Source organism: Carcharhinus amblyrhynchos, chromosome 6 (genome assembly GCF_965287045.1).
Source record: "Carcharhinus amblyrhynchos chromosome 6, sCarAmb.v2.hapA, whole genome shotgun sequence".
NCBI classification, from domain to species: Eukaryota; Metazoa; Chordata; class Chondrichthyes; order Carcharhiniformes; family Carcharhinidae; genus Carcharhinus; species Carcharhinus amblyrhynchos.
The window spans coordinates 99,684,637-99,699,330 of record NC_137329.1 but is presented as its reverse complement, the minus strand read 5'-3'; the positions used below and the strand labels follow the sequence as shown (position 1 = coordinate 99,699,330).

At 37.0% G+C, this 14,694-nt stretch overlaps 1 protein-coding gene across 8 annotated transcripts in view; it reads left to right on the top strand.

Annotated features, from left to right (window-relative positions):
• Window positions 1-12,271, top strand: part of LOC145344159 (transmembrane protein 168-like) — a 45,627-nt gene extending 33,356 nt beyond the window's left edge. For all 8 annotated transcript variants that reach the window (XM_080191067.1, XM_080191059.1, XM_080191063.1 and 5 more), the window contains one exon: window positions 7,413-12,271. In XM_080191067.1, coding sequence (XP_080047193.1) covers window positions 7,413-7,960 — 548 coding nt within the window. In that variant the 3' untranslated portion in view covers window positions 7,961-12,271. The remainder of the gene's footprint in view (window positions 1-7,412) is intronic.
• The last annotated feature ends 2,423 nt before the right edge of the window (window positions 12,272-14,694 follow it).

The window sequence follows — 14,694 nt, the reverse complement described above, 5'->3', positions numbered from 1 at the left end:
CAGACTTTTTACTGTGTTTACGCCAGTCCAACGCCGGCATACCCACATCACAGATATTCTGTCACAGGAAAGATGAGCCTTCCAACAGCAATCTGGATAGCGTGGTGTCTACATTTTTCTGAATATTCTGGAATTAAAATCAGAACCTCTGGAATTTTGATCTTAACTTTGTGTTTGTAACTGAAAAGAAAAATGTGTGCCAAAAGGCCTCAGCAACAGTCTGTTACAGCAAAACTCTATCTCCAGCAATATCATAGTCTTTAGGGTTGTTTGGTACAGAAAGCAGCACCTTTTGCAATAAAGGCAAAATACTGTGGATGCTGGAGGCCTGAAGTAAAATGAGAAAATTCTGGAAAAGCTCAGCAGGTCTGGCAGCTGCTGTGGAGAGAAAAACAGAGTTAACATTTTGAGTTCAGTATGATTCTCCTTCAGAACTCCGTTCCAAAGAAGAATCAACTTAACATTAACTCTGTTTTTCTCTCTGCAAATGCTGAGTTTCACTTTTTACAATAGATCCATTTTAGCAATTACCATCAAATGCCAACAGTTTTCTGTTTGCACCACCAAGTTAAATGATTCAGTAAATTGAATATAGCAATGCCAAAAGCGGGAATTCAGAGCTTAAAATTTTGAGTAATCAGATTTTTTTTACAAAAAACAATTTATTAAGGAGATTTGTCATCCACGGAACACCACAATGTGCTTCACAGCCCCATCTGTAACAGAAAGTGTGTTACTCCTGTGTAGAGAACCAGGTCAGCTAATTTGTGGACAGCAACATCCCACAAACAGCAATGAGTTAAATAACTTGTTAATCTGCTTTTCCCATTCTATTTAAAATAACTCCAAGAGCTTGACTATCCGTACGGACATAATGAACCAGACCTCAGTTTGCCTCTTGTCTAAAAGAGAACACCACTCAGTGTAGTGCTCACTCAGTACTGGGCTGTAATCTGAATTCAAATGATATTCACAGTAGAAAAATGGAATAAAATACCCGTGGTATAAGGGAACCTAAAACTAAATTAACGCTTGGTCGATTTGATAAGTGCAAAAATGATAGTTGGGAAATTAATCATTCCAGAGTACAGTGGCATAGTAGTTGTTTAACTGAACTAGTAATCCAGAGGCCTGGCCTAATTATCTGGCAACATGAATCAAACCCTACCTTGCCAACTGAATTGTAAGTTCAGTCAATTTAAATAAAATCTAGAAAAAAAAGTACCTGTAGTGAGACTATGAAGACTATTGGAATACTGTTTTTAAAAAAATGCTTCACTAATGTCTATTAGGGTAGGAAACCTGCTATCTTTAGGTAGTCAGCTTTGTATGAGACACTAGAAGCACAGCAGTGTGGTTGATTCTGAACTCCCTTCTGAAATGGCCTAGCAAGCCACCCTGGCTCGTTGCTGTCTTCTCGAGGACAGTTGGGGATGGGCAATAAATGCTGGCTTTGTCCTTATCCTGCAAATGAATAAGAAAAAGTGGACAAAGACATTGTGTAATTTTCCAAAGCACAATCCTTAAATCTGTTCCAAGCTAGTCTGTTAACTGGAATTGTACTTGCACAACAAGATGTCGCAAAGAGGTCATGCACAGAAATCAATGTGATTATTGCTTATAAATGAAAAGCTAATCCAGGCTTATCTGACCTGAGGAAAAGCTACATATTTTTAAACTACAATACACTTCCCAAAATATCTCTGAGAAATTTAGCTATAGGTTGCACAAAATAATAGCAACAGAGAATGCTAAATCTGCATACTAAAATAAAACAGTGCAAATAATGTATAGTAAGAAAAAGCAATTCTGCAGCATTGAATGTGCATCTGACATGATGGTAACAGCATGAATTAACATTCTACAAATAACATGCCTTTCCCCATTCTGTTCAGTTGATGACTTAACTAAGCATTTGATGTTTTTGTTATGCAAGTGAGAATACCCAAACTAAGCAAAATAGCAATTGTAAAACGTTTAGTTTTTGCCTGGGTTTTTTTCCTTAAACTTTTCCTGACAACTATTTGAATGTCCACTGTGCCCTTGAGAAAAATTGAAACCAGGTTTTCATCGACAGTTCACTGATATTGCGCTCTGTAACAACCAGATATGTTTATCTTGGCATTGAATTTTACTCTTGCTCCCCTTGAAGAAATAATACCATCTGATTAAGCGCTTTATGTTGAAGGCACAGCTGAAATCAGAGGCTCAGCATCTCTACAATGCTGGATCAGATCTTGAATCATACTACTCCATGGTAGAGTTGTTGTGTGATGCTGGTGCACCAAATGAATGATGCAGCTTTAAACAATAAAATTCATTATGCTCAGGAAGAAATAGGTCAATCTATTTAATGTGCAGTGGAACATTTTAGGAGTACAGAGATCTGTAGTTTTTCAAGATGTTGCAAAGCAGGTGGGCACACAAGTAGTTTCTGCATCCCGCTCCATGTTATGTCATTTTGGGCTCTCTTTTCAATTTTGTTAAAGATGATCATGAGTTGCTTGCCTGCAGCTGTTAGCTGAAAACAGAAGTATAAAAGGAGTGACGTCTTACTGCAACATAACAGTTGCACTCTTGACATTTTTAAAATAATATCCTTGGGGAAAAATTAATTAAAGTTACTCCCTATTCATAGTATTAGCTTCCCTGATGTACTTAGAATATAAAAATCCTGGAGCACATGACAGATGAGATAACCAAATTCATGCATTAATAATGAGAATTTAACAACATTATGGTTGACTGTAAATTGTAACTATTTTTTTAAAGTCTAAAGGGCTTGTTCACATCTTGAATCATCTTGAAATATGAATTGAAGTGTAGTCACATATTACTGTAATTTATTCCATTTATTATTGGAGACTGAGAGAACAGAACTCTGTTGTTTATTGCATTTGGGGGGGAGGGGGAGAAATGTTTCCTTGAGACTTTGTTTAAAAGTTACATTTATCATAGCCTCAGCAATAGCCTCATTAATATATGTATGCAGTTACTGTTCATCATCGTAATTTTAATATAAATGTATTCCTCAAATGGTTTCAGAAAATTTATAGATATATAATGAAAGATTACATTTGTCTACTCTATTATTCAGTAGCAAAAAAAACATAAACGTGAATCTGGAGTAAATAAAAATAAAAGAATATTGTCAGGCTGCCATTATAATGAAAAGATCATCACTACACTGGTAAATTTTTTTTATTTGAAATTTTATATCCTTTGTTCCTGAGTGGTTGGAGGGGCACAGCGGACAGATGCGCTAGTTCATTCTGTAGCTTTAGCTTGTCAGTTAATATCCAGAGCTAACGCTTGCTCCAAGTAACTTGCCTCAATGACTGTTTTAAGACACTTCAGATCTGGCTAACCAAAAATAGTTGCTGTGTAATCCTTCTATCAACTAAGTCCAACCACAAACATTGTCTTTAATCAATGGGTTGTACAGAGGAATAAATGCAATTTTTCATTTATCTCTGGTTAGAAACGTAATTTTTGATCCTGTCTCTACAAATTAATAAGAAAGGTTCGAGATCTTTATGGGTCACAAGTCTTACAGTGTTAGAAGATTCCTTATAACATTACAAATGTTGTTATGAATAGGACAGTAAGAAATGAAAGTTCTCACAAAGCCCCAAATGCCAACTTGTTTCTTGTACCACTTCCTATCTTAGGATTGTATTGGCTATCTTATTTCACAATTTGGTGACAAAAGTAGGTCAACAGGCACAAATCAAACATCTTGGGTGGCATTCTCCAGCTGTTCACATCAGTGGGATTCTTGGTCCCACTGCAGTGAACAGAAGTTTGGCTGAGTGCCAAATTCTCCATCCTCGCTGGCAGCAGCAGCGGGCCGTGAACGGCCAGAGAATTCTGGCCCTTGTAACCTAGTGGTGTAAAGCTAGTGGCGTTTGCTACCAAATAAACCTGTTGGACTTTAACCAGGTATTGTGAGACTTCTTACCTTGTAATCTATACCCAGCCCTTCAGCAGAAGCTAAATAGCACACTCAGTTAAATCATATCCGGACACATTAAAGACACAAGCATTCTAGGGAAGAACAACACAATTTAATTATTTCCAGCCACAGTATAAATCCTCAAGACATTCCCAAGTAAAAAGAAAGCAAAAATCTTAAACCCAAATCCTATTCCTATGTAGATATAACTAGAGTATCTTACAATTGTATAACACCCTACTGTGTCACAAAATGCTTTCCCTTCGGCCTGGCTGTTCTATTAGGATGTTTGCATCATCTGTCATGCTGACAAATTGAAGCTTGGACAATGATAACCAATTCCTGTAAAAAAAAACAGCTTCTGTGCTTGTGCCAGAGTTGCCCATGCTTTTCCAAAAGTGAAATTGAAAGTCAATAGCATGAGTACATAAAATGCCTCACTCAAATAGCAGTGGATCTTTCTGTCTCAAGTGTTAAAACCAAAAATGGGTGTGCAATTGACCTGTGTGAAATCTGTGTTCCTTTGAGTTGCTCATAGACAAGGATCAACAATTGTTGAGACATTAATTGCTGATCAGCTTTCCGATTTGAAAGCAAACGCACATTTAAAACACAATCACTCAGAAGGAAGAAAAGTAAAACAGTGGCAGAATGTTTTATCCGTCTGTGTCTGAGGTTTTCTAATGACATTTGACCATTCTGTTTTTTATTTGGACTATTAAAAAAAAATTGTAGCTAAATTGAACTGGGCTGTCCATGTAGAAGTCATTAATCTTGTATGCTGATCTTCACTGAACTCTGTATTCGTCACAGTATAAATTACAGCTGCTGGAGAATTGGAGCATGAGGCATCATTATCTACAATAATGGCCATTGCTCCTGGCTCAGCAACATACAATCTGAGTAACAGAAATAATGTTTTGAGTGGGAGAAGTCTATTGATCCAGTTAATCTATGTTTCCAAATCACCTACCGTTTTCTTGCTGTGGTTCTGGAATAAGTGGCCTATTGCTCATTCATTCAGTCCTTCCTTAAAATTTACCATGAAGAAACATTGTTTACCTAATGACTTCATTCTCTGGATAAGAGAAGAAAACTGATTTAATGGACCTCTTTAAAATGTATGACGAGTTTAAATCAAGTTCTTTCCTTGAACATGGGAAAGTGGGTACAGAACTATTAGTTCCACAGTCATGAAAAGAAAATAAGTGGTTTGGAAGAATAAACTACTTGAACCAATAACCATTCCTTTCTGTTTCACCATCCCCATTGAAAGTCCATTCCAAAATTATATTACTTTCTTTCAAAACAACTGTTACCTAAATTTCATACATTCAATTTTACACAACTGATTTTAACTCATGGCCTCAAAATGGCATGCACTGCTATTGAACGTTAACATTCAATGTTTCTTTGGATTTAGTAACAAGTGTCAACCATTACATTTAGATGATTGATGATGTTTGATCATGTATAAAGTAAGAGGCATACAAAGCTGAGGAGATGATTCTAAAGACATGATGTTAAAACTCATATTTGACCTGTACCCAACAAAAGAAGTGGACTGGATCCAAATTCTCCATACATGTTTAATCTTGACTTCTGCCAAGTCTTCCAGAGCAGTTCCAGGGTTGAAATCATTCTTTCTGATGCAGCCCACTACTTCCACTAATCAGCCTCAAAGCATTCCTCACTGATTCTGTGTCTGAAATGAAAGAGGCTGAAGAAAGATGGAATGAAGGGAATTTATCAATGGACAGCAGCATTGATGGAAGTGATGATGATGCGAAAGAAGAGCCATGAATTCTTGATGGGACCTTGTTTTTAAATGACTGCTTTAAAAACTGATTGCAACTGAAATACTGTGGAACATGGTGGCTGAACATTAGATGTGCATTTTTTGAGCTGCCAAATTGATTGCTGTAAATTGGAAAAAAGCTACTTTAATATGGTTAATATTTGGTAACAAATATATATTTGTTGTAATGATACTTATTTCCTATTAAATGGACATTATAACTTAATATGACCAGATACAAACCAACATTATCTCTTTTTAGCTACGTATTTTCTTTTTCATTTCCCATGAGCATTGAACTCATAGATTTAACAAACTAGTCACTAAAATATGTTGTACTCCATGTTTTTGCTGCCTCTACCTAATCCCGTGCCTACATCAATTCAGATTTAGCTCCAATAATCTTTCTGCCCATTGACTTATTCTGTCTGATTATTTTGGATTATCATGTTTTTGATTGAGCACTACATGATTTCATGTCACATACAAATTGAGATTCTTTTGACAATATTCGAACTGCTATAAAATTTTATAAACCAACATGGCCCCAAAACCAACCACTCATGCATTCTTCGGTACTCTGAAGAAGAGTCATGCAGACTTGAAACGCTAACTGTTTCTCTCTCCACAGATGCTGTCAGAGTTGCTGGCTTTTTCCAGCATTTTCTGTTATTTCAGACTTCCAGCATCCACAGTATTTTTGCTTTTATTTACACTAACAAACTTCACTGGCTATAAATTTAGACTTTAAAATTTCCATCCATCATATTTTGCTTTTGGATTTAAACTTGTGTTTTCTGTTTATCCCATGGACATGATGCCTTGTCAGTCAATCTATTGTGTGAAATATAAGAAATGTCTTCCTGAAATCCTGCTAAGTAACATCCACTTCCTCAGTTTTATCCACTGGACCTGTAACATCCTTGAATAGCCCTGGACAGATTAGAGTTGGCTAGATGACAAGTGAGGATAACACCAACAGCTCTGGTTTGATTCCAGATCTGGGTGAAGCAGTCTTAGGACCTGCGTTGACACCCTGCCCCTGAGAGTGGGAGACAGTGGCTGACCACCGCTGACAGAAAGCTGCCAAGAAAATGGCTAAAGGTGGAGTATCAGCAGACAATGAGCTAAGGATCTGCTTTAGGGAAGAAATCACTTATGTTACTGCCTTTATGCTTATTGAAGCCCCTCTTGTTACTGGTCAGAGTGCAGAATTGGTTATTGTTACCAGGCTCCAAAGAAGTAATCCACTGTTATCATTCAATGGTGTTACATACATTTTGAGTACATTCAGTGTGTACCCAATCAATATCACTCATGCACAAGTCACATCATCGTGGCAGCTAATAACTCTCCAATTTTGTACCACGTTCAGATATAGAGTCTTCAGTTGTCATTTTTGCATTTCTGACCTTCAGCTGGTGCAGTTCTAAATGCGTATGCTCTGTCCCTTCCTGCCACACTGGTTGTCATTATCCAAATCCCTACGCTGCTCTATTCCCTCCTTGTGACCTTTTGATTTACCATGCCTCTTCTCACATGATTCCTTACCCCTGATTATTTAGTTTAAAGTCCTGAGATACCAAATAAGTATAGCATGAATAGATGAACCTGCTCTTCTGAATATTAAGCTTATTCATCTGATTTTTTCTATATCAGGAGGAGAAACCTTGAAGCTGGAGACAATCATGGAATGGTGGAAAGAGAAGAATGCTGACTTTTGCTCTCGCCTGATCATTGTTTTGGACTGTGACAATGCCATTCCATGGGTTAAAGATGTAAGAAGAGTCAGTGAAAGTTTTGTTGCTGTACAAGGTGCAAAACTGGCCAAAGAAGTTAATATTGAAGAAGTGGACCTTCCACAGTTAGGTGACTTTACTAAAGACTGGGTAGAATATAACTGCAACCTTGACAACAACATTAGCTGGTCAGATAAAGGCAGAACAGTTATGGCTGTTTATGGTATATCTAAATGCTGGAGTGATTATACCCTTCATTTACCAACAGGAAATGATGTTGCCAAGCATTGGATGATTTACTTCCCTCGTATCACTTATCCTCTGATTTACTTGGCAGACTGGTGTGGTAGGCTAAACCTTTTTTGGGCGTGTAATGTTTGCTTTAAGTGTTTCAAAAGGTTGAAGATGAGATGGTTCCCACCCACTATCCTGGACACAGGACAAGGGTTTAAACTTGTGAAATCATGACATTGTCATTATGTGTCAAATACTTAGGACTTTGTATTGCACTTAATAGGCATCCTTCCAAAGATTTTGGAGTGAAGGTTTATATAAAAGTTAATGGGCTACAGTTGCTGAGAAGTTACTGATTTATCCCAAGCTTGTATTTCTTAAACTCAACAGATTTCAGGGTTTATCAGGGCTCATACAATTTTTGTGTGTGTGTGTGTACATATGTATATATAATAGTTATTACATACTGCAACGTTTCTAATACTGTACAAAGAATTACTGCATTAAGACGGCAAATGGTTATAACTATTTATAGTGCACTGAGATTAGCTAGCACAACTAATGTTTTGACAGCGATTAAAATGCAAAATAATGAACATTGGTTTAAAATGTCATTATTAACCACCAGAGCAGGAATAAAGAAGTGTGACAACCAAATGTTGAGCATGCCAAATTCTTCAGAAAGCATACTTTATTAATTACTTTTTAAAGTATACAATGTTTAAAGGTTTGGTCTGCAGAATATCCCTTAAATTTGATGGTCCAATTTAATATTGCTACTTGCTCTCAATCAACTTGCTCCTTTGCATAGTATCAAATGTAAAATAACCTGCAGATTACAATAGTGATACAGGAGTAGAGAAACTGGAAAATGGCACAGTGGTTAGCAGTGCTGCCTCTCAGCGCCAGGGCCCCAGGTTCAATTCCTGGCTCAGGTCACTGTCTGTGCAGAGTCTACACATTCTATCCCTGTCTGTGTGGGTTTCCTCCAGAAGCCCCTGTTTCCTCCCACAGTCAGAAAGACGTGCCAATTAGGTGCATTGACTATGCTGATGTCTCCCTCAGTGTAGCCGAACAGGCACCGGAGCGTGGCGACTAGGGGGTTTTCACCGTAACTTCATTGCAGTGTTAATGTAAGCCTACTTGTGACATAAGTAAATAAACTTTAAAACTTTAATCTTAATTGCAGTGAAAATTAACTCAGCTGGTAATTCATCTGTTGGAAAGTTTGATTGCTCACATTTTATAAATTTTGCTACTTTGTATATTATTGCATATTAGTATTAATGTTCCAAATTAGCATTGGCATTTTACTCGAGATTTTTCTTTTTTGCTGAACAATATCATCCAAAGAAGCAATTCATTCAGTAGTTAAGAACTAAGTAAAATTGTGACCATTGAGTTTAAGGCTGACCGTGTTATGCTTAGGATTTTAAGTAAGGAATTTAAGCAAATCCCACTTGTTGCCAGAATTTAATTATCTGCTACGACCACAACTGTGGAGATTTCTTAATTCATTTGTGAAGATTTCTTAATTCATGTGCAATAACACATGGTTGTTCCCAAACTCAGTATCAAAACATTATGTTGTACGTGACAATGGATTGCATATGAAAACAGAGGCACTATTTTAAAGCCACATGCCGTCTGTTTTCTTTGTATCAACTGCATGTTGAAATAAATTTTATTTCTAATTATTTTTTAAAATCTTTCTATTTGAGCTTATTTGCATGTAATCATAAAAGGATGCACCTTTGATTAAATGTATTATTCTTTTGTGATTAGTTACTTTGATTTTATCTCATGCTATATTTTGACATTTATTTTATATACGCACATGTACATTCTTTTACTGTCTGAGAATTTATTTTTGTTATTTAGATATGGTTCTGTTCTGTGATATCACTTTTAATTTCATGTTCTATAGTTCCCTGTTAAAATCAATCAATAAACACCATATTTGCTTCAGTTATTGCTGTAAACATCAAATCACTTTAGTTCCACATTTTATTTATGGTTCTGCCTGATCCTCCCTGAGCTGCAGCACATTACAGTCTCGTTATAATGTGCTGCTTCGGAGCTGACTTTACAGTATCAAAGGGTTAGATCTAGACAAAGGGAGTGAAAAATAAGATTTTGGCAGTAAAACTGTATTTTATTACATTTCATTTTAAATGACTGAAATGTGTTTATATTCAAGCTCTTGATGTACATTCTCATCTGTGTGGGTAACTAAATTTGTTGATTTTTGTCTGATTATTTGCATGCAAAGCTCCTTGGAAGTTGATTACTTTCTCTCCTAACCTTGGAGTTTATGCTGTAGTCGTTCGTTAAGTGTACATTTAAATTGCAGGGCTTATAAGAGAATAGTCATATTCTCCCTCAGTCTATAGTGGGTGCTCCAAATATTTCTCACCCCATTTCCTCCAAAGCTCTAGGGCACAGAGGGAAATTGTACCACTTCCTCACTCCTGCATGCAATTTTTTTTGTGTGTTGGTAAAAGTTATTGCTATGGTCCTCACACTAGATGTATACAGTCAGAGGAAGAAACCTTTAGGTATTTTGGCCATGTATTAGTAACTTGGATTAAGATTTCAGTAATTTTTCTGAATACCTTTTTCTTCATGAAACAAAATGTTTAATCCTTGGAACATTGCTGAAGTTGGCAGCTCAAAATTTGGAAGAACTTGAGCAAAAACCCATAATCTTCCACTCTTGGGTATAAATTAAGAAGGGGCAACCTGAATGTCAAGTAGGAGGAAGAATTGATGGGGAGCCAGAGTAATGGTTGACAAATGGGATTTTGGAAGTACAAAGACTCCCAGAGAGCTAGAGTATTGTGACTGAACAAGTAACTGCTCAAAAATAAAAACAAAATGCTGGAAATACTTGGCTAATTAGGCTGCATCTGAGGAGGGAGAACCAGAGTTAATCTTTAAGGACTGTGACCAGCGGTGTGCCTCACGGATCAGTGCTGGGAACACTTTTATTTGTCATTTATATTAATGATTTGGATGAGAATATAGGAGGCATGGTTAGTAAGTTTTGTCATGAACGTGGTAGAGATTTAAGAAGGGGTGGTGAGCAAGAAAACCAGAGAAGAAACAACAGACACAAAGATGCAGAAATCCATATTAATGAGGAAAGAGAAGAACACAAAAAAGGTATGGTCCAAGGATTCTAAGAAATACAGAATAGTTAGGGATTTGGACATATCACAAAGTGACATTTAGCAATGGTAATAAACATTTTTGAACTTCGTGTAACTTGTCAGCTTCTTGGTTGCACTTAATTGAGGCGCATGTTACAATCAAGAGTATCTGAACATTTGTTGGAAATGTAGCCAAATTGTTGGATTGAGCTGCTTTTTCAAGGGCAGCTAGCTCTTGTAGCGTGGATGCTAAAGCAGCCCACTGCCTAAGGCTCTTTTCTTTCCATGGACAACTTTGCCATCAAGTTTATATTTTCAGGTCAGGCTCAACTTGATGATGATGTTCAAATGATCTTCCATGTCATTCATCAGCTGCATTTCATTGTACCATATGGTGCACGAACCCTGGTCTATCAGTCTGGTATTGCTGCAATCTCTCCCAAGGGTTCCACGTACATGGTACCAAACCTTTTCTTTCTCAATTGACACCATGGGAATAGCTAGACTCATTGGGTGAAATTTTCCCATGCCACCTACCATGGGAATTGTAGCGGGCAGGACATGTTCCATGCAAAGGTCTGTTGAACTCTGGCAGGATTTTCCTGCTTTGGAGGAGCACAGGTGAAAAATTCCACCCATCCTACCAATCTGATGGACGTAGCTTTATTTTTTTTGTCAGGAAGCATCACATTAAGTACAGAGAGAGTTCTTCACATGTTAATTCCTCTGGCAGAAACATCAGTACAGATCAGGACTATTACACATATGTGACTCAAAAAATGATTATCAGTTGTGACACATTCATTTGTTACAAATACCCAGCCTAATGTTCAAAACAGTGAGACACCTAATTGACTGTACTCCAAACCACTCAGCTATAAGATTGAGCGATTCACTCAAAATCTGTTATTCAGTTACAGATTAGCATCTTTTGGTCATAAATAGTTAGGGTCCCAAAGCAGCCATCATCCAGACTGACAAAAGCAAAGTACCGCAGTTGCTGGAATAAAAATAGGAAAAGCTGGAAATAACCTACAGGTCAGGCAGCATCTGTGAGGAGAGCAATAGAGGTAAAATTTTCAATCGATGAATTTAGATCTGAAGTAAGGATTGACCAAGATTAATATTTAGCAAAGCCACTAGATTGATCTGTGTACATTTTTTTAAACTTAGGAACTAAAAATATTAATCGTGCCTTAAGTAGTACTGCAATTCAGTTAGAATATTGTCACTGGTGAAACGATTCAAATGTTCATTTTTGAATATTGTAGAGGTTAATTTTATATATTATATAGTGTAAGCATTTCAGTTTTCTGTTCATCCATAATAGTACTCAGATTTTGTCTGTCTGGAAAATTCATTTCCGTGGATAATCTGTTGTAGTAGAGAACATACTTTTGTATAAAAACACATTAAAAGTGCCTTGAAAGAAAACTTCTGATTTTTTTTTTGAAGAGCTACCTTTAGTATAATTTTTACCTTCTCAGCTGAGGAGAAAACAGTTTCCAATTAAACTTTCATATTCTACAATAAACAAGTCGCAAGGTAAGACTTTGTCAAACTTTGTTCCTCAGCCTGTTTTTACACATGGACAGCTCTATGTACATTTTCCAGTGTGAAGTTTTGATTGTTAGAAGTCTTTGGTGAAAGAGTAATCACTTATTTAAAGAAGTACTGTTGCAGTAAGGATACTAATTTGACCACAAGTATTTTGAGGGTCTCTGTTAGTATAAAACGTATCTTTTTAAATTACAGAAATTCTCTTCAGTTGCTTGGATGTAGGAAACTATTAACTGTAGGAAAATAAGGATTGTTTAACTTAACTGTGAAGCATGCTTTTTATAGCATGCAGAAGTATAACATTATAAAATGGACAGGTATCTTTTTCAATGTGAACAAAATTCAATTGTGTGTTACATCTCTTGTGACATGTTCAAAAAAGATATTTGTTACAAAGTAAAGATTCTACAAGTTTCTCTTCACTCCAGTAACAGTAATAATCAGATGTGATGTTCTTCAATTATATATTTTTGTGTATTAGAAGGAACTGAAAGTGTTTAATTTCTGAAAAGTTACTTGATTAGATAACATTTACTTTTTGATTAAGTGCAAATGTCGGTGGTCTATTCTGTTCCAATTGCTACAGTTGAAATTGTAAGGGCTGTTTCCTTAGATGGAGGCAATGTAGTTAACAGTTGCTTTCCTTTGGTCAGCAGTGACAGAGCAACAGGACTTCTACACAAAGACTCTTCCATGTCAATGAATTTACGAAGTAGCTGGAAATCTTGAATTTTTTGAAGAATTCTTATTTCCCTGTAAGCTAAGGATTTTCCAAATCCACTTTCATTGATGGCATTTTTGATGTTCCAGCTTGTAGGCTAAGGTTGGACAAACAGTTGGGCACAAGAAGTTGTGAAACCTGAAATATACACTGCTTTTTTAGCGCCAATTATGTTTTTAAACTGATCCTGCTCTCAAAAAGCTTGAAATGATTTTTGTATTACAATGTGATAAGGGAGCACAACCCTTGTTGATGCTGCTGATCATTCAATCAGCTTGCATCAATTTGAATTGCAGAACTAAGTCCCTTGTTTTAATCTGCCCTTACAATTATACTAACAAACTGATTATGATTTATTTGGTGAAATCAAAGATTGAACTTTAGCTGTTGATTAATACAGTGGGGAGGGGGTTGGTGGCGTTCAAATCAGTTTTTGACTACTGTTTTTGGGAGCTTTCCAATTCGTCAATGACTCAGAGTTTGTCACCATTCCAGAGTGTGTGAAAGGAAATTAAAAGATTTGCAAACAGATTTCTAAAGAATGGTTTAATTATTACAGCACTTTGCACCTCTGGACAGAGTCTGGGTTTGCAGTCACCTAGCATTGCACCAGAAACATGGAGTATGATTCAGGCAAAAGAGAGAGTTCTGCTTTCTGACTATATCTGCATTTCGTGACGCTGCAGGCATAACCTCGAGTTCAGAAAATGTATAGCATTAGAATGGTCTACAGCTCTGGAATGCACTCATAATTGTTCAGACAATGTGCTTTGCTAATTATCCCCACAGTTCAGAGAATGCAAAATTCTAACACTCTCTTCAGGTCAGACAATGCACAGAGCTAGCTAATAATCCCCACGGTTCAGATAGCACGTAGCATTAGCTAATAATCCTCACAGTTCAGACAGTACATCGGACTAGCTAATAGTCCCTACAGTTCAGACAATGTACAGGGCTAGCTAATAATACCCACATTCAGACAACGCAGAGGGCTAGCTAATAATCCTCACAATTCAGACAACACAGAGGGCTAGCTAATAATCCGCACAGCTCAGACAACGCAGAGGGCTAGCTAATAATCTCTACAGTTCAAACAACACGGGCTAGCTAATAGTCCCCACAATTCAAACAATGCACTGGGCTAGCTAATAATCCCTACAGTTCTGCCAACACACAGGTCTAGCTAATAGTCCCCCCAATTCAGACAGTGCACAGGGCTAGCTAATAATACACACATTCAGACAACACAGAGGGCTAGCTAATAATCTCTACAGTTCAGACAACACGCAGGGCTAGCTAATAGTCCTCCCAGTTCAGACAATGCAGAAGGGCTAGCTAATAACCCCTAAAGTTCAGACAACATACAAGGCTAACTAATAATCCCTACAGTTCAGACAACATGCAGGGCTAGCTAATAGTCCCCACAATTCAGACAATGCACAGGGCTAGCTAATAGTCCCCACAACTCGGACAATGCACAAGACTAACTAATAATCCCTACAGTTCAGACAACACACAGGACTAACTACTAATCC